This window comes from Scheffersomyces stipitis, chromosome 1 (genome assembly GCF_000209165.1).
Source record: "Scheffersomyces stipitis CBS 6054 chromosome 1, whole genome shotgun sequence".
Classification (NCBI taxonomy): domain Eukaryota; kingdom Fungi; phylum Ascomycota; class Pichiomycetes; order Serinales; family Debaryomycetaceae; genus Scheffersomyces; species Scheffersomyces stipitis.
Window position 1 is genome coordinate 235,017 of NC_009068.1, and position 23,602 is coordinate 258,618.

The 23,602-nt window shown below is 41.0% G+C and overlaps 6 protein-coding genes across 6 annotated transcripts; 4 read left to right on the forward strand and 2 right to left on the reverse strand. All coding sequences in view use genetic code 12, as the record gives it.

Annotated features, from left to right (window-relative positions):
- The first annotated feature begins 1,322 nt into the window (after positions 1–1,322).
- On the forward strand, positions 1,323–2,332 carry SOU2 (peroxisomal 2,4- dienoyl-CoA reductase and sorbitol utilization protein). The gene has a single exon (XM_001387248.1). The coding sequence runs from the start codon at positions 1,348–1,350 to the stop codon at positions 2,203–2,205; it is 858 nt and encodes a 285-aa protein (XP_001387285.1). The 5' UTR covers positions 1,323–1,347; the 3' UTR covers positions 2,206–2,332.
- Positions 2,333–3,027: 695 nt separating this feature from the next.
- On the forward strand, positions 3,028–5,626 carry SDH1 (succinate dehydrogenase). The gene has a single exon (XM_001387249.1). It carries the CDS (start codon positions 3,315–3,317, stop codon positions 5,238–5,240), a length of 1,926 nt encoding a protein of 641 aa, XP_001387286.1. The 5' UTR covers positions 3,028–3,314; the 3' UTR covers positions 5,241–5,626.
- A 718-nt stretch (positions 5,627–6,344) lies between these two features.
- On the forward strand, positions 6,345–7,193 carry SOU1 (peroxisomal 2,4- dienoyl-CoA reductase, and sorbitol utilization protein; the record flags this gene model as incomplete). Its single annotated transcript, XM_001387250.1, has 1 exon — positions 6,345–7,193. One exon carries the CDS (start codon positions 6,345–6,347, stop codon positions 7,191–7,193), a length of 849 nt encoding a protein of 282 aa, XP_001387287.1.
- A 1,794-nt stretch (positions 7,194–8,987) lies between these two features.
- On the reverse strand, positions 8,988–9,999 carry VMA8 (vacuolar ATPase V1 domain subunit D; the record flags this gene model as incomplete). Its single annotated transcript, XM_001387660.1, has 2 exons — positions 8,988–9,281; positions 9,324–9,999. 2 exons carry the CDS (start codon positions 9,997–9,999, stop codon positions 9,163–9,165), a joined length of 795 nt encoding a protein of 264 aa, XP_001387697.1.
- Positions 10,000–16,884: 6,885 nt separating this feature from the next.
- On the forward strand, positions 16,885–19,506 carry PICST_51927 (predicted protein; the record flags this gene model as incomplete). Its single annotated transcript, XM_001387251.1, has 2 exons — positions 16,885–17,451; positions 17,509–19,506. 2 exons carry the CDS (start codon positions 16,885–16,887, stop codon positions 19,504–19,506), a joined length of 2,565 nt encoding a protein of 854 aa, XP_001387288.2.
- Positions 19,507–19,718: 212 nt separating this feature from the next.
- On the reverse strand, positions 19,719–22,805 carry PICST_51421 (hypothetical protein; the record flags this gene model as incomplete). Its single annotated transcript, XM_001387661.1, is given in 7 exon segments — positions 19,719–21,335; positions 21,351–21,495; positions 21,559–21,863; positions 21,981–22,120; positions 22,148–22,430; positions 22,473–22,656; positions 22,726–22,805. 7 exon segments carry the CDS (start codon positions 22,803–22,805, stop codon positions 19,719–19,721), a joined length of 2,754 nt encoding a protein of 917 aa, XP_001387698.2.
- Between the last annotated feature and the right edge of the window lie 797 nt (positions 22,806–23,602).

The following is a 23,602-nucleotide window of genomic DNA, read 5'->3' on the forward strand; positions in this document are numbered from 1 at the left end:
ATACATGCCATATTGTTAAAAAAACCAATTGAAATTTCTCGACTTTCAATCTAGAAAATAGGCTACTTGTGATTATTACAGGTTGGCACTCTTGGAAGCAGTTATAGTTCGACTGTTATATCTGAGATGGTACATTGTTCCAAAAATCTTTAAAAAAAGTGTAATAGGTCTGATTTCTGAAAGAGGTCACTATTGTATTGGAATGTTCAAGAAACGATAGGGTGGTTTTTCAGCACAGACTCTTCATTTTCGAACATCCTCAAGCCCCTAAACATGTCACTGGAGCATACTGTATTGGGTAGGAAGGTAGGAAATTAAGATTGTGCATTGGCGCAAGTACGAGAAAGATGGGGTCCTGTGATCAAAATTCGAAGCCCGCAGCAGTATAACTTGTTAGAAATAGCAATTAAAACTGGGGAACTTCCACTAGCGGGCTATTAGGAAATGCCATACCCTAGAGATTGTGCCGGTGGATATTGTTTCTCCGAATAAGAAATCTACTCGTGCGTCGACAGGGCCGATGAACTAATGCAAGAAACAAAAGAAAGCAGGCTGAACTGGCGCGAAAGACGGGAAGTTAGTGCTGGGTCCTCGGAATTGACATCTCCAGGCTTCAAATCTGTAGCTCGAACCTGGCACGGCAGTAGACCCAACAGCCTGACAAGGTATTCTTCCGCCGACATTAAGCAATATACTGTGAGCAGAGGTTGGTGTGCAGGATGTCGTGCAATGTCTTCGCGATGATCCCAATTTTCGGTGAAACAGCACGGTTCTTCACAGTGGGGGGTGGCTAAATTTTGCTAGTGAATGGAAGAACAGCACTGCAACTCGAAAAACACTGTTTTGCCATAGGCTCGCCAATTTTCACATTGTGTTGCGATGACTGGATCTGCAATCTAAGGCAACCGGCTTGTAGGCGGGCGGTTCAGGAGCCGAGCTGAACCAATCGCGCTTTCTGGTGGCTGGAATCGCTGCCTTCTACGATCTTGTGGCTGGATAGGACGAAGTTGTACCAGTGACCGTGTCGGGGTAGATGTTGTGTCTATCTTGAATGACAGGTTTTTCCAGTTTAGTGGTTCCTCGAGTTCGGCAGATTGTCAAAAGAAACGAGCAGTTTTTCCGAAAATATGTTCTGTTTATAATTTAATTTTCTTTTGCTTCACTTATGCACGCATATATTTTCTGATTTTTTTTTGTGGGGGACCATCTGTAGATGACGACCAAAGAAAGGAAGAAATAGCAAAGGCGGTCTGGGTATAAATAGACAACAAACCCCCAGACTAATTCCAAATGAATATTTAGCTCAGCACTCTTCTTTGCCTCACAAATCCACCTTATATAAACATAATGACTGTCGAAACCGCCACCGCTCCACAATCCATGTGCAACACCGACATTGGCTCGTTGCCAGCTGCCGACCCAGTATTGCCAACTAACGTTCTTGACTTCTTCAAATTGGACGGCAAGACTGCTGCCATCACCGGAGGTGCCAGAGGTATTGGTTACGCTATTTCCGAAGCTTACTTGCAAGCTGGTATTTCCAAGTTGGCTATCATTGACTACGCCCCAAACGAAGCTGCCCTCGATGAATTGAGATCCAGATTCCTCAAGAGCACGATTGTCTACCACAACTGTGACGTCAGAAAGGCCGATCAGGTCAAGTCTGTCATTGACAAGATCGAAGAAGAATTCAAGGTTATCGACATCTTCGTTGCCAACGCTGGTATCGCCTGGACTTCCGGTCCTATGATTGACCAAGAAACCGATGATGACTGGCACAACGTCATGAACGTCGACTTGAACGGTGTCTACTACTGTGCCAAGAACATCGGTAAGATTTTCCGTAAGCAAGGTAAGGGTTCGCTTGTCATGACTGCCTCGATGTCTGCCCACATTGTCAATGTTCCACAATTGCAAGCTGCTTACAACGCTGCTAAGGCTGGTGTTTTGCACTTGGGTAAGTCTTTGGCTGTTGAATGGGCTCCATTTGCCAGAGTCAACACCGTTTCTCCAGGATACATTTCCACCGAGTTGTCTGACTTTGTTCCAACCGAAATGAAGAACAAGTGGTACGCCTTGACTCCACAGGGCAGACAAGGTGCTCCACGTGAATTGTGTGGTGCCTACTTGTACTTGGCTTCGGACGCTTCCACTTACACCACTGGTTCTGACATCAGAGTCGACGGTGGTTACTGTTCTGTCTAGTTAGACAGACACTAGGTAGAGTCATTGGACTCTGCCGTTTTGCATATTAAAAGATTTGATTTCTTCAGAGGAGCTTAATAAACTATATATGATATACATGCTCTGTATAATAGATAACGATAATGTTTAGAAGATGTAGAAAAGTCTAAATATTTTATGGGTGCAAAAAATGAAGAGAAGCAGCTGTGAACAATAGAATAAAGAGCACTGAGGACTGGAAAAAAGCAAGAATCATTCTATACATAATTGGAAACGTAATAGACAGGCTTGAGTACCGAATGTAGCAACAACTGAAACATACGAATACAATACTTCTTCTAGTCCAATGCTGGTCCAGCTCGACGTTATATCTTCTCCACATCACATGACAAAAGCCACATGATACTCTACAAATCGGAAGAAACTCGGAGTTGGTAGGAACAATACTGGCCTGCACACACTCTTTCTGTCCCGTCCAATCAACCGACCACTAATATTGCAGCATTAGTAATGGTAACCTACGTCTGTCTGCAGTCCTTCACTCCCGGAAGTTGTACTCCAGGAATGGGCTAAATAACGAGCAGTTGGATGTGGAAGCAAAGGGAGGACTGTATAGAGGGCAGCAGCTGCATCATGGCCGCGCGAAGCTACAGCCAATCACGTTGTTCCGTTTGAAATCATGGTTGTTGTCGGCGATCCGGGGCAATTTGGCAGGATCTGGCCTATGGGTTGCGGCATGGATGTTTGTCCCGCACTAATCCCAGAGATTTTCACTTTTTCCACTATAAGCATCGAATAGCAAGTCGGATAATTTATTTACTCTTTTTCTTTTCAACAGACTAGCACGTTAGCATTAATATTGTTTTTCTTTCTTCGGTTGTGTGTTGTCTGTCGCTGACGCTTTCGTACTGAGTGTCTTTTATCCGAATCCGATTTTCATTTATTCACTAACTGAAATCTATATCTATCATATTATAGTAGATTAGTTAGTTGTCTGATTGTGATTGTTGCGTATCATTCCATCTTACGTATCTCTTCACACTATCATTGCTACATACCGCTGACTTCGGTTTCACATACCATCGTTGTCTACCACTTAATTGCTGCAAACTTCGAGTAATTAGTTCATCATGTTGTCCTCGTTCAGAAGCAATTTCAAGACCTCTGCTATACAGAGAAGATTCTTGTCGTCGACAGCTGTCCGTCACCAAGTCATTGGCTCCAACGTCAAGGGTGCTGATTTCAATGCTGCCAAATACATGAGCCAAAAATACCACGTGATCGACCACGAATACGACTGTGTTGTCGTTGGCGCTGGAGGTGCTGGTTTGAGAGCAGCCTTTGGATTGGCTGAAGCTGGCTTCAAGACGGCTTGTATCTCGAAGTTGTTCCCTACCAGATCGCACACAGTTGCTGCCCAGGGTGGTATCAATGCCGCTTTGGGAAACATGCACAAGGACGACTGGCACTGGCACATGTACGATACCGTTAAGGGTTCTGATTGGTTGGGAGACCAGGATGCCATCCATTACATGACAAAGGAGGCTCCTCAATCGATCTACGAGTTAGAGAACTACGGTGTACCATTCTCCCGTAACGAAGAAGGCAGAATCTACCAGAGAGCTTTTGGTGGTCAATCGAAGGAGTATGGTAAAGGTGGTCAAGCCTACAGAACTTGTGCTGTAGCTGACAGAACCGGCCATGCATTGTTACACTCCTTGTACGGTCAATCTTTAAGACACGACACCCACTTCTTCATTGAGTTCTTTGCCATGGACTTGATGATGCAAGACGGTGAATGTATTGGTGTCATGGCTTACAACCAGGAAGACGGTACCTTGCACAGATTCAGAGCCCACAAGACCGTTATCGCCACTGGAGGTTACGGGAGAGCCTACTTCTCGTGTACATCGGCCCACACCTGTACTGGTGACGGTTATGCCATGGTTTCCAGAGCTGGTTTGCCCTTAGAAGATTTGGAATTCGTTCAATTCCATCCTTCTGGTATCTACGGATCCGGATGTCTTATCACTGAGGGTGCCAGAGGTGAAGGTGGTTTCTTGCTCAATTCTGAGGGTGAGAGATTTATGGAACGTTACGCTCCATCGGCCAAGGATTTGGCTTCAAGAGATGTCGTTTCCAGAGCTATCACCATGGAAATTAACGAAGGCAGAGGTGTAGGTCCAAAGAAGGATCACATGTACTTGCAATTGTCGCACATTCCTGCTGCTGTGTTGAAGGAAAGATTACCTGGTATTTCTGAGACTGCTCATATTTTTGCTGGTGTCGATGTTACCAAGGAACCTATTCCTATCTTGCCTACTGTCCATTACAATATGGGAGGTATCCCTACCAAGTGGAACGGTGAGGTTCTCAAGAAGAATGAAAAGGGAGAAGACGAAGTTGTTCCAGGTTTGTTGGCCTGTGGTGAAGCTGCTTGTGCTTCTGTTCATGGTGCCAACAGATTGGGTGCTAACTCTTTATTGGATTTGGTTGTTTTTGGTAGAGCTGTTTCTCACACCATCAGAGACTCTTTGACCCCAGGCGCTCCACACAAGCCTGCTCCTAAGGATATTGGTTACGAATCAATTGCTAACTTGGACAAATTGAGAAACGCTACTGGTTCCAAGACTACTGCTCAAATTAGAGATGACATGCAACACACCATGCAAAGAGGTTGTGCTGTTTTCAGAACCCAAGAGACTTTGGACAAGTGTGTAGAACACATTACTGAAGTCGACAAGTCGTTTGCTGATGTTAAGACTACTGACCGTTCTATGATCTGGAACTCCGATTTGGTAGAAACCTTGGAATTGCAGAACTTGTTGACTTGTGCTACTCAAACCGCCAAGTCTGCTTCTGCCAGAAAGGAATCCAGAGGTGCCCATGCCAGAGACGATTACCCTAGCAGAGACGATGAGAACTGGAGAGTGCACACCTTGTCTTACCAGACCGCTTCTGGAGAAGAAGTTAAGTTGGACTACAGAGATGTCATCAAGACCACTATGGATGAAAACGACTGTAAGCCTGTTCCTCCAGCTGTCCGTGTTTATTAAGCGCAGATATTGTTATAGATAAGGTTGATAGGATAAGATCTAAAGATGGATAGCAAATGTCTGTAAGATTATTCAAGATGATGATTAGTCTTTTAGCTTATGCTTAACTATCATTTCAAGCTTATCTTAGGTAGCTACATTTAGTACGCCTATAGGTATCTACTTTAGTGCCTATACATAGTCACTAAGACATTAAGGGCCATTTGACTGAACTTTACCTCACGTGGCTCTTGTATTTATTTTGAACTCATTCTATTTTCATATGTTGTTGAACGTTCGTATTGCTCTAAAATCTTTGCATATACTCCTGGAGTTGGGTCCAGCCCTCGGTGGTTGGTTTTGGCTGCTGTTATTTATTTATTTTCATCAATGCACGAACACTAAAGAAAAGACTGATTGTATTAATGTATTTGCTGAAGCCGGAGTTGGGAAATGAGTTGCTCCGAGTTCAGAAATTTAGTCGATTCCGAGCTTATTTAGTTTGCAAGTCCGAGAGGTCGGAACGGATTATGGAGGTTTCCCGATAGTGCGGCGGTTGCGCTCGGAGAAATATGGAACTTAGAATTGCTATAGAAGAATTGTGCTAGTAGAGAAAGAAAATCATTTGAGATGAAGGCACAGAGTAGGCAGGCGAGGTAGATACTCATATGAAGGTAGAAGTAGCAGTAGGTCAGTGAATAGCAGAATTCTCTACTGTAAAGTTCACATTTTGGACAATGAAGTTGACCGGAATAGAAACTATCTTTCCACCCCCGGAACACACATTTACTCGGTTACGACTCCCGAGAAGAGGGGTTCGATTTAGCTAGCCAACTTTGACACTATAAAAGGAGCAGGAATTCCCAGACTACTGTGAACCAACTACGATTCACGACAAGTCATCTTCACAAACTATACCTTCTCGCATTGTACGCTTTATAAAGAGTTGATTTTTGTGTGTACTGCTTAAACTACCCTGTTACCCCACGATTGAAAAACCTGCGCTCTGTCTTCGAAAAATTTCAGATTGCTCCAAGCCAGTTTCAACTTTTCGATTTCCACATTTCTTTAGTTTGTCACCCACTAAAGTCCACAGAACTGCTAAAAGCTACTATCTTACTTAAAATGACCAACAACCCGAGCATCACCTCTCATATCAACGCTGCCGTGGGTCCTCTCCCTACTAAGGCTCCCAAACTTGCGTCTAACGTGTTGGATTTATTTTCTCTCAAGGGTAAGGTAGCTTCCATTACTGGCTCTTCAGCCGGGATAGGTCTTGCTGTAGCCGAGGCATACGCTCAGGCTGGTGCTGATGTTGCAATCTGGTACAACTCCCAGCCTGCTAAGGAAAAGGCCGACAAGATAGCCAAGACGTATGGTGTACGTTGCAGAGCTTATAAGTGTAATGTTTCAGATCAGCAGGATGTTGAAACCACTGTGGCTCAGATCGAGGCTGACTTTGGCACCATAGATATCTTTGTTGCCAATGCCGGTGTTCCCTGGACTGAAGGCGAAAGTGTAGAAATTGACAACTTTGACTCCTGGAAAAAGGTCATAGACTTAGACTTGTCTGGGGCTTACTACTGTGCACATGCGGCTGGTAAGATCTTTAAGAAAAACGGCAAGGGCTCCATGATTTTCACCGCTTCTATGTCTGGTCACATTGTGAATATTCCTCAATTCCAGGCTCCTTACAACGCTGCCAAGGCTGCGGTGTTGCACTTGAGCAAATCGTTGGCTATAGAATGGGCTCCTTTTGCCAGAGTCAATACGATTTCGCCAGGATACATTGTCACCGAGATCTCGGACTTTGTCTCAGACGACATCAAGTCCAAGTGGTGGCAGTTTATTCCTCTTGGTAGAGAGGGAGTCACACAAGAGTTGGTTGGTGCCTACTTGTACTTTGCTTCTGATGCCTCTACATATACTACGGGATCAGATCTTATCGTCGATGGAGGCTACTGTGCGCCATAGTCAATTGGTTAATATAGGTCATAGAAACATAAATGCAGCAGTATAAGAATTAATATTAAACTATAATAGTGCAAAGGAGTGTAGAATGCTAGAAAGTATTAAGCATATTTAGTAGGAATGAGGAAAAGGAGTAGTTTAAAGAGCAAAGACAGACTATCTTAGATTTTTATCCCGTTAACGAGGGTTACGTCTGCTTTCATGGTTCAAATGGTTTGCGTTTCCAGAGAAATGACTTAAAACGTTCCCAGCTCAAGAGTCTGCTTCTACTCCCTTCCATCAATACAATTATAAGGACCATCTTGTCTAGGCATTACGTCATTTGGTATTCCTTGTTCGGTACTATTACGTAATATAAGAATCTCCTATACAATCAAGTGGCTGAAACGAGTTGTAGTTACGTCTTGGGCCAAATTACTGTGATTCACCGGAATAGAAATGAAGCAGTCGAAAGCCCTGTGATTTCTCCCTCTTCATCCTACTCCACCTTTAGATTCCATTAAAGAGTAGGCTCAGAATGGATACCCAAGCCCCCGGAAGTTTGTATTCCGCACTTTCGAGGTTGTGGATAGACCTACTGCTGAATCGAGCGATTAACTTTGCGGTCCCAATTTCTGTGATTTCCACATAAATACAGTATATTCAATAGTAAGAACTTCAAACTTGCTTGGAAACACCATCCATACATTGCGTAACATTTGAGTGCCGGCTCTGTTCAGTTCCCGTATGAAACAGACGAATGGCTGTGCTGGAATCTTTAGATAACGGCCGTCTATATGGTTATGAGCTCGGCACTGGCCCGGTCGATGCCTCGGAAGTAGCCAACCCCGATTTTACGATAAGAGTTTGCGGTCCCGGTGCAACAGGTTTCGGAGACACACTGGTAAGACAGGTGTACAAGACTGAGTTGCACAATTTAGAGTTATTGGTTGCACCCATTTAAAGACATTTCAGCCAATAACAAGGTTCAACAGAATATGATAACCAGACTTCCTCCTCAAGTCTTGACATAAGTTGCAGATCCAAGCGGTTGTCTCTTTTCAGAGATTTTTATTGGTTTCATATCTTCTTCTGCTCTCCATAATCTACGGCCCTATTACATAGATGAGTATGAAGAAAATGAACATGTAGACAGTCAAATCCCCCACCTGGTTCTAAAAGATGGGGTCACTAAATATAGTGCTGCAAGTAACATTTGGAACTTATGGTTGAAGCAAATAGAAGGAAATTCCAAAAACTGGAGCCATATTCAGAGTGAATCAAGATGAGTATTTCTACTTAGGTTTGAACAAACTAATGCTCGACTGAAGGAACAAAACTAGGCGATGAAGTGCTATTTCTTATACTGCTGTCTTTGACTATTTTCAAGGCCATCTGAATCCATTTCTTGAAACATTTGGCGGTGATGGAAAGGACATGAACTTGGAGAAAGTAGCTAGGAGAGAGAAAGATGTTCGGGGCAGAATGTACTTGTCCATGTACAAGATCCTTAGAGAATAGCTAGGTCCGAGCATTAGTGGAACTCAAATGGACATTCAGAGCAAGACTTTCAAGGAGGATTTACCGGAGAATAGGCCAGCTTTTCTCGTATAACCACGCTTTTAAGATCATATGGAAAGTATATTGATAGAGCCAAAAACTGTCCCATTCTTTGAATGAGGAAAATTGAAGTACAGAGACCAAGTTAAAGACAAGACTGAAGACAAGAGCCACAGCAAGGTACTTCCATTTGATAGAATTACTAAAGTGACGGATGAAATGATATCGAAAGAGATGTTGCTTTACCCTACACCGGTTCAACTTTTCGTATTGAATAAACGAGTACTATAGAAATCAACTATCTATTGAATGACATGAAATAAACGTAAACGTATGGAGAAATGAATGGCATACACCAGCGTACAAGGAGAAACAGAAGCAGAGGAGCAATGGCAACATCATTCTCTTCGAATCTTAAAAAGTCTCTATTATCCTAGAAAATCACATCGTCTTCATTTTCCTGGAGAATATCAGATTCGTCTTGAACTCCAATGTCCAACTTCTCGACTTGTTTCTGAATCTGGGACTCTGTTTCAGCCTTATCCTTGGCGGCTTCAGCCGCAGCTATAGCAGCAGCCTCGTCACCATCTCTACGTTCCTGCTCTTCGAGCTCCGCAGCAGCTTGAGCTTCCTGCTTCTTCTCTTGCACCTTCTTCAACCGGTAGAATTCCTCTCTGTCCAACTCATCCAACTCCGAGTTAATGTACGATATAGTGTTTTCTGTTCTGGGGATAATTACGTGTTCAATAGCGTTCACTCTTCTGTTGGTGACTTTGATGACTTCATCCAAGATGATGAATGCAGTTTGCAATGACGCCAACTCCACCAATGTCTCAACAGCTCTGGTATAAACCAACTTGGCCTTTTGAACTTGTTGTCCACCTCTTCCCAATCCAGTCATTTTGAAATCGTTGATTTCTTCATTGATAAAAGAGTCAAAGGTTGGCAAGTAAACCCCTGAAACGTTTTCTTGTTTGGCTTTAACTTGGAAACGAGCCTTTTGTACGGACTCCTGGACTTGATAGGCAATGTTGTCTCCGGTGGCATATTGTACTTCAGCCAATGAGAATGCAGCAGTCTGCATCACACGTCCCATCTTTCTTTTGGCGTCATCAATCCTCTGTGTGATGTCTCTAAACCGTTTGGTCAACGCTTCTGATTTTCTCTTCAAAAGCGAATGGCCCTGTTGGGCTCCTTTCAACTTCCCCTTCATCAACCCAAGAGTCATCCGGGTAGGAAAGACTTGCTCACGATTGCCTGCGCCAGACATTTAGAAATTTCGGATAAATGCAGCAGCAATTGAATTGCAGATGTAGCAGGAAGAACCAAAGTGTAACCCGAAACGCTGGTGTAGTTTCAACAGCTTTTGGCCAATTCTTTATCTGGGAGAATTGGATAATTGATGAGGATTGATGGAAAATAAGATACAGGATCTCTAATAATGGTTTCCGAGGTGACCAACCTCGGATTGGATCCGATAAATATCCGAAACAGAAATTCTACATTTCTTTTGTTGAATAACGCAACAAACTACAGAGATGAGATGAGGATGAAGAATATATAAAGCCCAGAGGATTCCCTCTAGTTTAAACAGATTTTAAATAGTTCTTCAGTGATTAATATAACTCCATATCCATTAATCCATTTCTAAGTCCAAAAGGAAAACCGGCCTACCCATATACAGGTTTCCCGTCAGATTAGAAGTCAAAATTGCAACCATTTTTAAGCCAACCCAAAAATGTCCTCCTCTTTAGCTGCTGAAGTTTACGACAAGTTCGAAAATGAATTCGTTGATTGTCAATCTCCAACTGAACCCAAGGCCTTGACTGATGAATCATTAGTCCCTGTCCTGAAGGGTGAGTTTGATAAAAAATTCAACGAAATCGACGAAAGGTTCAATGAGGTAAACAAAAACCTTACGAACTTAATTAACAAGCTTAATCTCGGAGAAGTTCCAAACAAGGAACCAAAGGGTAAGGAAAAGGCTGATGCTACAAATGCTGGTAATGGATCAGAGTCCCAATCAGATTCGGAGTCATCGCTGGATTCTGACGAAGACCTGCTGGAAAATATTAACACTCCTATATCCGAGACCCTTGAAAGAGGTAAGGGATATAGTACTTCGAATTCTAAAGAAGAAATTAGAAGGTCGGTATGGAGACTAATTGATAAATATGAAGACCAACTTCAAAAGTTGCCAGAATTGGATACAAGCCCTGAGACTATAGCCAAGTATAAGACCACACTCAAACGCGTCTACACTCGGATTCCGCCATTAAAGGAGATCGTATTGAATGACTTTAACCTCAAATCAACCTCAAAAGATACGGTTTTTCTTGACGGTCATAGTACAGCCAATAAGGTATACTTCTATAAATTAGTGGCCGAAAATATAGCAAGTATCCTAAGCGAAAACACAGCAACAGCTTTTGAAAACGAAGCTGGAAATGTTACATTGAAGAAAATCATCGGATACATCGAAACTCACGATGGTAATGATTGTTCAGCACAGATCATTGAATATATCAAGAAGTTTAAAAAGATCGAAAGACTCACCAATACTTCAGATATTGAGAATCATCTTGTACGTATAACTTCCGTTACCGATCGTCAGATTACCCAGTTCTTAAAAACATTAAACTCCCGCGATGCTATTGCCTACTTCATATATGTCAACAACAGTAACGAATCAAATGTCAAAGCTTTAGGTAGACAACTAAATGAACAATACCAAGCTTTTAAAAATGATTCATCAAAGGTTGCAGCTCCACTCAGACATACATTTCTTAAAATGAGATCCGATTCAAATTTTATTGATATGCCTCTGAATTCGTCGGATAAACAACTTCAAAATAAGAAAAGTCATACACATGGATACAAAAAGAACCAAAATTACACTGAATCACAAAAGAACAGTGGAAATAAGAACTTCGCCAACAATTAATGGTTTGGTGGTCACCCAAATCGTCAAATCTTTTACTTAGGTGACGGACCACTGCTGTCAAATGTACTATTTCTATACGATTCAGGTTGTTCAAGAACGTGTGTTAATTCCACAAAATTATTGCATGATATAACCTATGAGCCTAAAGGCCAAGGTACATCATTTCGTGTTGCTGACGGAAGAACCGTACGAGCTATTGCAAAAGGTACGCTTGACATACATCTAGACCCAAAGGTATCTATCTCCAACGTTATGGTCGTCCCTGAAATCTCTTGTAATCTCATATCAGTTGGCCAACTACTTGAACAAGGATGGACAACCGTGCTCACAGACGACGGAGCCTATATTGCCAATAGTGAACACATGCTCAAAGTTGCTAATAGAAAGAATAATCTTTTCATTTCTAAACTTTCTGCCAAAAATAATATCGAATCACTTCATTTTTTTGAAGAGGAATATTCCACTATACATAATATTCCTGCTGAAGTTGCCGAACTTCACGGCCCCCAAGACTGGTTTTATCACCATCTACAATGCAGTCATATGGCAATTTCAAATTTACAATCCCTTGCCAAAATGGGATTTATTAAGGTAGTTGATACGGAAGAGAGTATCCGTAGGGTGAAAGAATGTCGCCTATGTCACGCCGTGAACATTAGACAAGCATCACATAACCACACCACCCAAAGACCTGCCACACGTCGGTTAGAAAGAGTTAGTAGTGACACGATGGGACCCTTCCTTATCGGCCACAAAAAATACTTTATCACTACACTCATTGATCATTTCTCCCGATTTACCGAACTTATCTTTACATCTCATAAGCAAGTCATGGATGATGTTCTCCTTCTCTTGCACATATGGAACAATAGATTTCCAGAAAGGATAGCGCATTTTAGAGCAGACAATGCCAAAGAACTACCTGACACCGAACTGCTTGCCAAACTTGGCATAAAACGAGATAAGATTGCTAGCTACTCTCCGGAATTGAATGGACTTGCTGAATCCCACAACCGTACGATCTTGCGAAACATATACAAGATTATCCTTCAATTTCCGAATTACACAGACAAGGTTCTTTGTCTTTTTGACCACATCATTGAATATGTGCTGTACATTAAGAACCATACGCCCAACAAGGCTCTCAAAGGTAGGACTCCTTATGAAGTCTTTAATAAGCTCGATGCATACAGACCAACATATATTCAATTTGGCTTGGACGTGTCAGTTAAAGCATCTTCGCCAGAGGAATTTAAAAAATTGCATATTCCTCTACCCAATGCACCAGCTAATCCAAATAATAAGCAATACCCGATGACATTCTTTGGTACTTTTATTGGTTTCTGCGAAGACAACTACACATATAAAATCCTCGTCAGTACGAAAAACTTCCCAGTTATTCAGACAGTAAATGTCAAGTTCATGAGTTCCATGGCACATATTAACTCATACTTCAAATCGCTTGATTTCTCTCAAATTCAGGAGGCGAACGAAGTTAAAGCGACCTTGAATGCCCAAGTCGCTGCTGCTCAATTTAAACTTAATCAAGAAGCCCATGACTATGATACTTTTGAATCCGTTCGACAGGAAAATGTACCTTCCACATCAGCGGGCATCCACGAAAAATCAGCCGTGATGACCCGTGGTATTTCAGAAGCAAGGAGGGATCCGTCGCCCACGGATAATTGTTCAACTGATCCTCAACCCTCTTTCCTGATCTTAGCCAAGAAACATCCCGAAGTGTACACGAACGTTACTAACAAATTTCCTTGGATGACAAATCCTGAACATCCAAAACCTATTACTACTACAGATAAGACTCATAGAGAGAGCACGAGCACTGCAATTAATTCGTCCACATTAGTGGGGGGGACAAACGTACGAACACCTACCCCAGTCAATAAACAGGTAGCTCCTGTATCCGGAGAGGATATCCAGAGAGATACTCCACTGGGCTATAAATCCGACTCAGGCATAACTTCTACTCAAAGAGAGCAGAAGGCTGATGAAACCAAATATGAACTCATTAATGAAGATGCACCCGTTGCAACATTAAAAGAATCTCAAAATCCTGCCTCAAAGCAAATTATTGTTAAAGATCATAACAATAAAAGCGATAATGCAAATGATAAGCACATCCCAGCTGCAATTGAAATTACCGAACTCAATTCAGATACGAAATCGTCTAAAGACACTGGTAACGTCAAGACGAAACATGGCATTGTTCAACCGATTGACAATCAAGGGGAGAGCACAACTATCAAGAATGAGCCAGAGATGATTCAAGCACCTTCAAACAGAGACGTCCGAGCTTTGAAACGTCAAAGAATGCAAGAGGGACTCACACCAGAACCATCAGTTAAATTAAAGCGGTCACCCAATTTTACTCCGGAAAGTAAGACACTTAAAACAAGGACAAAGACGCATCCGGGCCAAAAGAGCAGCGTCTATTCTGTATCAGCTAAAACTAAAACTGATACAGAAGGGGGCGACAATAAAAGACAGAGGAAAACATCACCAGACTTCCTGAGTATAAGCACAATCAACCTTATGGCCAGTTTGATTGAGTCTAGATCAACTGACGTATGTACAAATATCGAAGGTGCACATTGCTTATTCTCATTGATCGATCAAATTGAAGAAGACTCGGATGATTTACCAATCAATGTTATAAATGCTGTTATCGAAAACATTGATTACAACGATAAAAATTGGATAGAATCCATGGATCGTGAAATAGACAAATTCATTAAATTGAACGTTTTTGAAGTCGTTGATATTCCGAAAGGCAGGAAAGCCATATCCACCAGATGGGTACATACATCTAAGGATGGAGGAATAAAAGGCGTTAAATACAAAAGCAGATGTGTCGTTAGAGGTTTTCTACAACAACCCGGCCGGGATTTCGATCCATCAAAAATATCATCCCCCGTTGTAGACCTATTGACCATCAGATTACTAGTTTCTATTGCCACCACTAACAATTATATTATCCACCAGCTCGATATTGAATCTGCGTATCTAAACGCGCCATTATCGAACAATGAGCCAATCTACATCCGTCCACCGAAAGGATACGAATTGCCAAAGAATAAATGCTGGTTGGTTAAAAAGGCAATATATGGTATGCGACAAAGTGGGTACGAATGGTACCACACATTACTCAAGGTTATTCAAAACTTCGGTTTTGAGGAATCATCATTCGCTTCAGGATTGTTCCACAAAAAGAACAAAGGTGACATAATCATCATTGCTGTTTATGTTGATGACTTATTCATGGTGTCATCAAGCGAAAGGATGCTTAAAGAATTCAAACGAGACCTACAAAAGCATTTCGACATGAAGTACCTTGAAGAAATCAAGGAATACCTTGGGGTAAAATTTCATAAGACCGAGAACGGTTACATTATGTCCCAGACAGAATACTTACAAAATATTGTAAAGCAATTCAAACTTGAAGAATCATATGGAAAGTATATTCCAATGATCAAAGACAAGTCGAAGTACAATAATGCATCCACCACTGTTAAAGATCACTTTATCGAGGACAATCCGATAAACAACCAAACATTATTGGATGCAAAGGGTAAAGAGCTATATCAAAAGGGAGTAGGATTATTGCTTTGGGCAAATCGAAATACTCGTCCTGATATATCTTTTGCTGCCAATCAGTTGGGTAGCAAAGGTGCCAACCCAAATATAAATGATTTTCAGAAATTATTATACTGCATTCGTTACCTCAAGCTGAACATAGATTATGAATTAAAATATGAGAGCAACCAATCATCAAACAAGAAATTAGATTTTAACATAGTTGCTTACACAGATGCTTCCTTCGCTCCAGAGAAGGATAGAAGATCAATTACTGGAAATGCCATTTATCTCAACGGACATTTGGTTAGCTGGACCACTAAACGTCAACATAACATTACTACAAGTTCTGCTAGTTGCGAATTGGTCGCTTTAAAGCTGACTGCAGAGACGTCGATCCGTATAAAGAACATCTTAAGAGAACTTGGATTCATAGTGTCAAGCGTACAAATCTATGAAGATAATCAAGCTGTAATCGCCAATTGCAAAAACGAAAATATCTCCCATAGTAGGAGAATGGTGGACATCGATATCAAATTGTTGAGACAATTGATTAAGGATAAAGAAATCCTACTTGACTATGTCAAGACATCAGTAAACACGGCTGACATGTTTACTAAAGCGCTATCTAGAGCGCAATTTATTACTCTTAGGGATCATCTAGTTTCCAATGTCAGAAACGCTTCTACATTTGATTCACGTACAAAGCGTTAAGGGGAGTGATGGAAAATAAGATACAGGATCTCTAATAATGGTTTCCGAGGTGACCAACCTCGGATTGGATCCGATAAATATCCGAAACAGAAATTCTACATTTCTTTTGTTGAATAACGCAACAAACTACAGAGATGAGATGAGGATGAAGAATATATAAAGCCCAGAGGATTCCCTCTAGTTTAAACAGATTTTAAATAGTTCTTCAGTGATTAATATAACTCCATATCCATTAATCCATTTCTAAGTCCAAAAGGAAAACCGGCCTACCCATATACAGGTTTCCCGTCAAGGATCGCGAGTCACATGATAACATAATCACGTGATAAAATATTGGTAGGTTTCTACAAAATGACACACACAGACACCAACGATATGTAGACAAAGTATGACTGTTCTAGAATTAATGAAGGGTCCGAGGAGCGGAAGGTGAAAATGATGCTTATTTGGAAATTGCTCAACTTCTTTTGGAATTTTTGTGTTGAAATTGAAGAAATAACGAGAATAAAGCAGATACATTTATGAGTACCATTCTGAATTGAATTTTTCTCTTTGATCTTTTTTCATTTCAGAAAGCAGCTCTCAAGTACAACATCGAAATGATATCCACCTCGGTAAGAGAAATAACCATTGGCTCATCTCTCTAATCTGATAAAGAAGAAGTTGAACAATTCCAGTTAGCAGCCGTAGCCATCTGAGATAAAATAATGCAATATACAGGAATTTAATTTGACATCAGTTTCTCTCATCTGCAGCATTTCAATTTTATCTTCTGTATGCAATCAATAATTAAAATGTGAAAATACGTCTACACTGAAAAAGACATTTACAATTATATTTAATTCTTCACTTCTACATTATTCTTCCTTTCTTCTCTTCTTTGCATTTCATTCTTGTATTTTCTTAATGGCATGGAAAATCGATGAGCTCATCGACGATTCTGATCTTGTCTACGAACGAGATCTCGCCAGAGATGCGAACCAGGAATCAATATGGCTCGACTACTACAACCACAAGCTAGCCAAACACGTCAACAGCCCAGAGACCAAACAAACATATCGTGAATTGGTCTTTGTACTTGAGAGAGCGGTACGACAATTGCCTCACTCCCACCAGCTCTGGTCCCGGTACTATGAAGTCATTGGCGAGCCAGACGAAACTGCAAGCCAGAAACAGATACAACTATTTTCCAGAATATACGAACGAGCAACTGCCAATTCCCTGGAATTGGATGCGTGGCTCGTATATTTGCAGTTTTTGACAGAGTTCTGCAATTACGAAGTGACGTTGATACGAAGAACATTCGACAAAGCCCTTTTGGCTGTGAATTCCAAATACCACTACCATATTTGGAAACAGTATGTTAAGTTTGCTGATTCTGTGGGTGGACCCACAGCAGCAGCAATATACAAGAGATATTCCCAATACATAGATCCGGAAATCCTAGCAAAGAAGAGTTTAGAAACAAATTTTGTCGGAGATGACGAAAATAGGTCTGGAGATGAGCACCGAGAATTTCATATCGGAAAGCCAACTTCGATTGAAGTTCAATCCTTATACGACTTTATAGATAAGTTTAAAGAATTAGGTGCCCAATCAGAAGTAAGGAATATCTACGAGCAGTTACTAGCCAGTCCTGAAAAGTACAAATCGTTGGGTACACCTTTGAAGTTCTTGCAAGAATACATTGACTTTCTTAGCAAAAGAGAGGAAGAAGAGAACTTCGACATCCAGGAAAAGTCTTCATTAATAGAATCGTTAATACTTCAGGCCATTCAGCTAGATCCGGAAAACTTGGGGGAAATCTATAAGGGATTCTCAAGATATCTCCAGACTCCTAATGTGAGTATCGATGCAAGATACTATTTCGAGAAAGGATTGAAAAACTGTCTTACAGTTCGAGATTTTGAAATCATCTACAGGCTCTACACTAATTATCAGGAAGAAAAACTTGTCCAGCTACGTGATGATATCAAGAAATACCCAACAGAAGACTCGTACAGCATAGAATTCAACTTCAGAATTCACTGTTTAGAGACATTAATAGACAACAGACCAATCCTTTTGAATGATATGAGTTTGAGACAAGATCGCAATAATCTCGATGCATGGTTCAAGAGAGTTGATATATATGGCGAAAACTTGAACCAAATATTAAAGGTATATGTTTCAGCAATTTCAAGCATAAATCCATTTCAAGCTCATTCTGCTTCGGGAATTGAAGCAAATAAGCTCTCTAAGATATGGATCGATTATGCATCCGTGTATGCTTCAAGAGAAGATTATTCTACTGCCAACTTGATCTATCTGAAAGCAGTTGAATCACAGTTCAGAGATCTCGACGAACTAGCTGAATTATACATCCAATGGAGTGAAATGTTGCTACAAAGTAACTTTGACGATGCCGACCTGAGATCTTTACTGGTTATTGAAGACGTGCTTCTCAAGAAGTTTGATCCTGATTTAGACAAGCATGCAAAGCAGAGTGTCCAGTTCAGAATCCACCGCTCAACTAAACTATGGATGTTCTATCTTGACTTGCTAGAATCATTTATTGAGGACAAAGATCTGACTTCCGAGATAGAAAAGGTCATAAAGGCATACGATAAGATGATAGAAATGAAGATCGCAACAGCACGTACCATCATAAACTACGCTCAATTCTTGCAAAGCTGGAAATACTTCGAGAAATCATTTAAAGTCTACGAGAGCGGATTGACTTACTTTAAAGATTCAGAAGTGCGGTACCACATTTGGAAGTTGTACTTACCGGAGATATTGCAAAGAGAAAATATCGGAATAGAGAGAATAAGAGACTTATTTGAGATGTGCTTATTCGGAAATGAAAACGATGTAGGAATCCCAGCTCACCTAAGCAAGGATTTGATTCTCCAATACTTTCAATTCGAAAAGGGTAAAGGGTTCCTCATGAACAGCATTCGTATTTTGAAAAGTGGAATACAGAAACTTCGAAAGGAGTGGCTGGAGCAGAATGTATCAAGAAATGTCAGAAACAATCTAGCAATCGATAAGTTCGATCTCTACAAGAAAGTCTTTGAAACCATCGGTATTCTACAAGATACAGACGAAACCAGAAATGCTTACGAACTGGCTGTTCAGGATGACCTGTTGACACTACCACAAATAATTGAAGTCACTAACTCTTTCATCAACTTTGAGAAGTCGCTCAAGCAATTAGACAGAGTTAGAGCGTTGTTCAAGTTTGTGACGAGACTATCGGCACCAGATGCAATTATTATGAAACAAGTCTGGGAGGCGTGGGAACAGTTTGAAGTTGAATATGGCAGCGAAGCTACATTCAAAGATATGTTGCGGTTCAAAAGAACTGTTGTGGAGGAATATGCTAGAAATGAATTACTTAAGAACTCCCTTAATCCCATGGGTTTTGTCAAATCGTCTACTGGTCCTAAGGTGAGTTCCATTAATGCTCTGGAAGAAAGCGAGCCACAGAAAGTAAACGAGGAGGCTAATCCTGATCAAATAGAGATGGATATGGATGACTTATAGGGTTTTGTACATAATGTAATTGCAAATACATATTGAATCAGTCGATTTCAATATATGATACCTTGTCCTATTAATAAATGGAAATAAATAGTGAACTAATAGAAATAAACGTATAAATAATAAATGCAAACTAAAATATAAACACGAAACGAAAAGTCATATAGCCGTTACCAGAACTCGATATACCATCATCAGATACAAATAGATCGGAATCAGAATCTACCAAAAGAATCCTTCCACTTCTCCACAAACGCATCAAGGTTGGCGACTTGGTCTGCGGTTTTGTTCAACCGTATAGACTTGTTCAACTTGATTAGTTCCTGAAAACTGTTCCAATTGATATGGTAGAATTGGAATGTCACCACCAAGAAAGTCAGGACAATCTTCATGTTATTCTTGTCTTTCGATTTGACTGAATTGGAGTGAATAATCAACAATTGCAATAATTTGATCATCAATTGTAATGCAGAAGAATTGATATCAACAAAGTCGTCACTTCCACTGACAGAAGTGCGAGGAGTGATGTTATCACTATTGTTAATATTACTGTTGTTGTTGCCGTCAGACAAGTTGGAAGCACAACTCAAGTTTGAACTAGAAGAAGGGCTATGAGTGAAGCTGAATTGTCCGGGATGATTCATAATGGGCGTCGACGGAGCCGATAAACTAAGTGGTAACTTGTCGTTGAACTGAAGCAAGATCTCGAAGAAGCTGTTTGAGTTCAACTTGTCAAACTCATCCAAGTTGTTGAGCTTCAGCAAAAACTTCAGAAGATACGTTGAAGAAGTGCCAGGATGGCTGGAAAGATTCTTCAAATCGCTCCAATTACCAAGTGCTCCATTCAAAGTCAGCAAGAAGTCTCTATTGAGAATTTGTTGGTTGATCAACTCTAACAAACAATATATTTCTTGCAACGATTGAGTGTTTTGGAAAAGTACCAATAAAACTGGGATCAAGAAGACTTGGTCATGCTTGTGCAATCCGTACTCGGACAAAGACTTGATGTACAACAAGTACTTAAAGTTATCCTTCAAACTGGCCAAGCTGAATGTGGAAGACGAAGATACTTCTTTGAGAATGGCGTCAAACATGGGGCGATGCAATACTACGTCAACAATGTTGTTAAATTCTACATCCTTATTCTTTCTAATCGTGTCAGAAAGGTTTTGATATTTCTGGTCAAACAACGTAAACGAGTTGTTGATGGTGTGAACAGAGTCCTGGCTGTTGTTGTTGTGGGACAATATCTGCATGAAGAACTGGAATCTGAAAGCCGAGGGAATGTTGGAATCCCATGCTAACTTACGAATGGCATTCTTCTCGTAGGAAAATTTCTTGTTGAACTGTTTTGAAGTAGTCTCTTCATCAACTAAACTCAGAACATACTTCATCCAGAGTTGCTGATTCTGAGCATGGATTTGCGACGATCTGTTCCTGGCATCATTCAAGTTCTTTGTATTCAATTCGAAGTTGGTCAACACCTTCTGGAACTCCCTATTGTGTTTCGATTTGTCGAGGCCCGACTTGGGAGGTAAGTTTATCGGACGAGTTTGGTCAATCAAATTCAATTTTTCAAGAGAAATGAGATGCAAATCTTCCATAGAACTTTGTGACTTGACAAAGTTCGGCAACTTGTACATCATGGTCTGTTCTCTGGACAACTTTGCGATCTTCGACATAGAAGTAGATCTCTGGTTGTAGAACTGGGATATGTTATTGGAGATCTCCAGATCGTCATTCATACTCAAGTTAGCCACAGCTATCATGGTATCATCTCCTTCGGCTTCTTCTACAATACTATCCTGAGTTAAATCGTTACCATGGCTGTTCTTTCTAGGAGGAACAATAATGGACAAGTCAGTTTGTGAGCCAAGCTTGCCGGGTAATGGACACGGCTTCATGATAGAGCCGTTGATATTGTACTTGTTGTTGTCGTTGTCAGTCATCAAATCGCTTCTAGAAAGCATAGCACTGGAAGAAGAGGAAAGACTCAGTCTACTGCTCATATTGGAATAACCAGGAACAAGATTTCCATGGCTTCTCAGATTCAACAGATAAAGCTCCAGATGGTTTTTTATCACAGGAACATTGAACACGAGATTATCCAACTCATTGGTGAGGATTTCCTCGTCGTCATCGTTTTCGTCGTACTTCTTCTTTCTCAACATCTGTCTTTCTTTGATTTCCTTGGAACTGATGTATCTTGTCTTCGATCTGGACAACGACGGTGATGACGAAGTCAGTCTTTGCTTGATGTTCAGCGTACTGTAGGATCTTGTCACTGGGTGTGAAGCCTTCAGGTTTCCTTTCAGGTTTCTGGCAGAGTGTGAATGAGAAAAAGAGCTAGAACTCGACAACTCTGTGGATGAAAACGTCTTGTGTCTCTGCAAAATCAGCTTATCTACAATTGGTGCTGGAGCCGACGAACGGCGCTGTGGTTTCTGGGGAATGCCTATTCCCATACCAGGAAGAACCCTGGAGCTGTTTCTGGTAGAAAGAGTAGATATAGAGCTGGTGCTGCAGTTGTGATCGTAAGTAATATCTGGCGAGCTGTCTCCGTCTAAATAGTCAGAATGATCGTTGCTACAAGAATTGCATGAATTACAATCACCATCTTCACAATGAGAATGATCATGAGGACCTTCTGCAGTGATTGTGGTAGAAGAGGTGAAGTTGAAGTTGTTAATAGATGGAGCTTCCAGCGGAGCGATGGAGTTGCTTGTCAACGAGCTCAACCGAGAATCAGCCAACATGTTCTGCGACTGGCGAGAACTCGTTTCTATTGGCGTATCGAACTGAGAAGAAACGATGGAGCTGACTTCGTCAGAGTACGAAGTACGCAAAGAGGCTAGGGATTCTCCGGATCTGGGTCTTGGATAGTTTCTTCCATTAACAGTATCATTCTTATGGCTCTGAGAGTGTGACTGAGCCAAGAGAGGAGCTGGCGGAAGCTGGCTTGGTTTTACGTTTGCTGTGATCAAGCTAAGCGAGCTCTGACTGAGTTTCTGGATATAGTAGTCGCCAGGTCTCTTTGCCGTTGGCTTTACTTCATTCAACGTTGTCAAAGCAGACATCGACGACACACGCTTGGGCGATGACTTTTTGCTGGAAGAAGAACCCGAAGTGACTATACTCAGGTTCAGAGTCAAGCTGGCAGAGGAGTAGTTGTTCTTCACGTAGTTAGAAGATGATGGAATCTGACCAGATCTCTTGCGCGACGAGATAGCGATGTCGTAGTAATTATTGTTGTTAATATTGTTGTTGTCGAGGGATGACAGTGATGCATTAGTGTTTTTCATAGCGAGCGACTAGTTAGATGTTCATAAGCGAGAGGATGGAAGTTAAGTTATTTTGAAAGCTTCAGAAATCTCCAGATATTAGCTGAAGATTCTTAACAAATGAATATGGTATGTATACTTTGAGATGTAGAATGACAAAGTATGGAAATATTGCCTTCTGTCTATGAGAAGTGCTTTCTGCGATTCCGTATTACAACTGTATGGCTCGAGTATCTTGTAGATCTTGTAGATCTTATAGATTTGTAGTTACAGCTATCTTTATGTTATTGACAAGATATCTTTAGGCTACTGTGGATGTAGAGCCAAATATGAACGATTATCTCGAGTAGATCTGTATAAGCGATAGAATATCAGATCAGATTATGTCAACACGAGCTGAATTCTCTTACAAACTATCTTGGTGGCAGTTCTCGATTTGTATTGTAATAACGAGAGACAACTACTAAACAAGACAAAGCAGTGATACAAAAAGATTGAAAGACTCCAACTCAACGAACGAATGTCACGACCACAAAAAGAACAGGTCTGGTACCCAAAGGCGATTGTGGGAAAAGCAGCGAAGAGGTTTGTGATAAACACAAACAAGATAAAATTTTGGGACGAGATTATATGTAGGCGTGAAATTATAAAAATAGAGATGGAACGAGAATAGCGAGAAGCCAAAGTGAAGCCCGCGAGACAGCGAGAAGAGGAAGATAATGAGGCCCGTGAATTTCAGAGTAAACACAATCGCTTTAACTTCGGGACTTTTTTGCTCTTGTAACCGTGTAATTCTGTGGTACTTGTAGTATTTACTT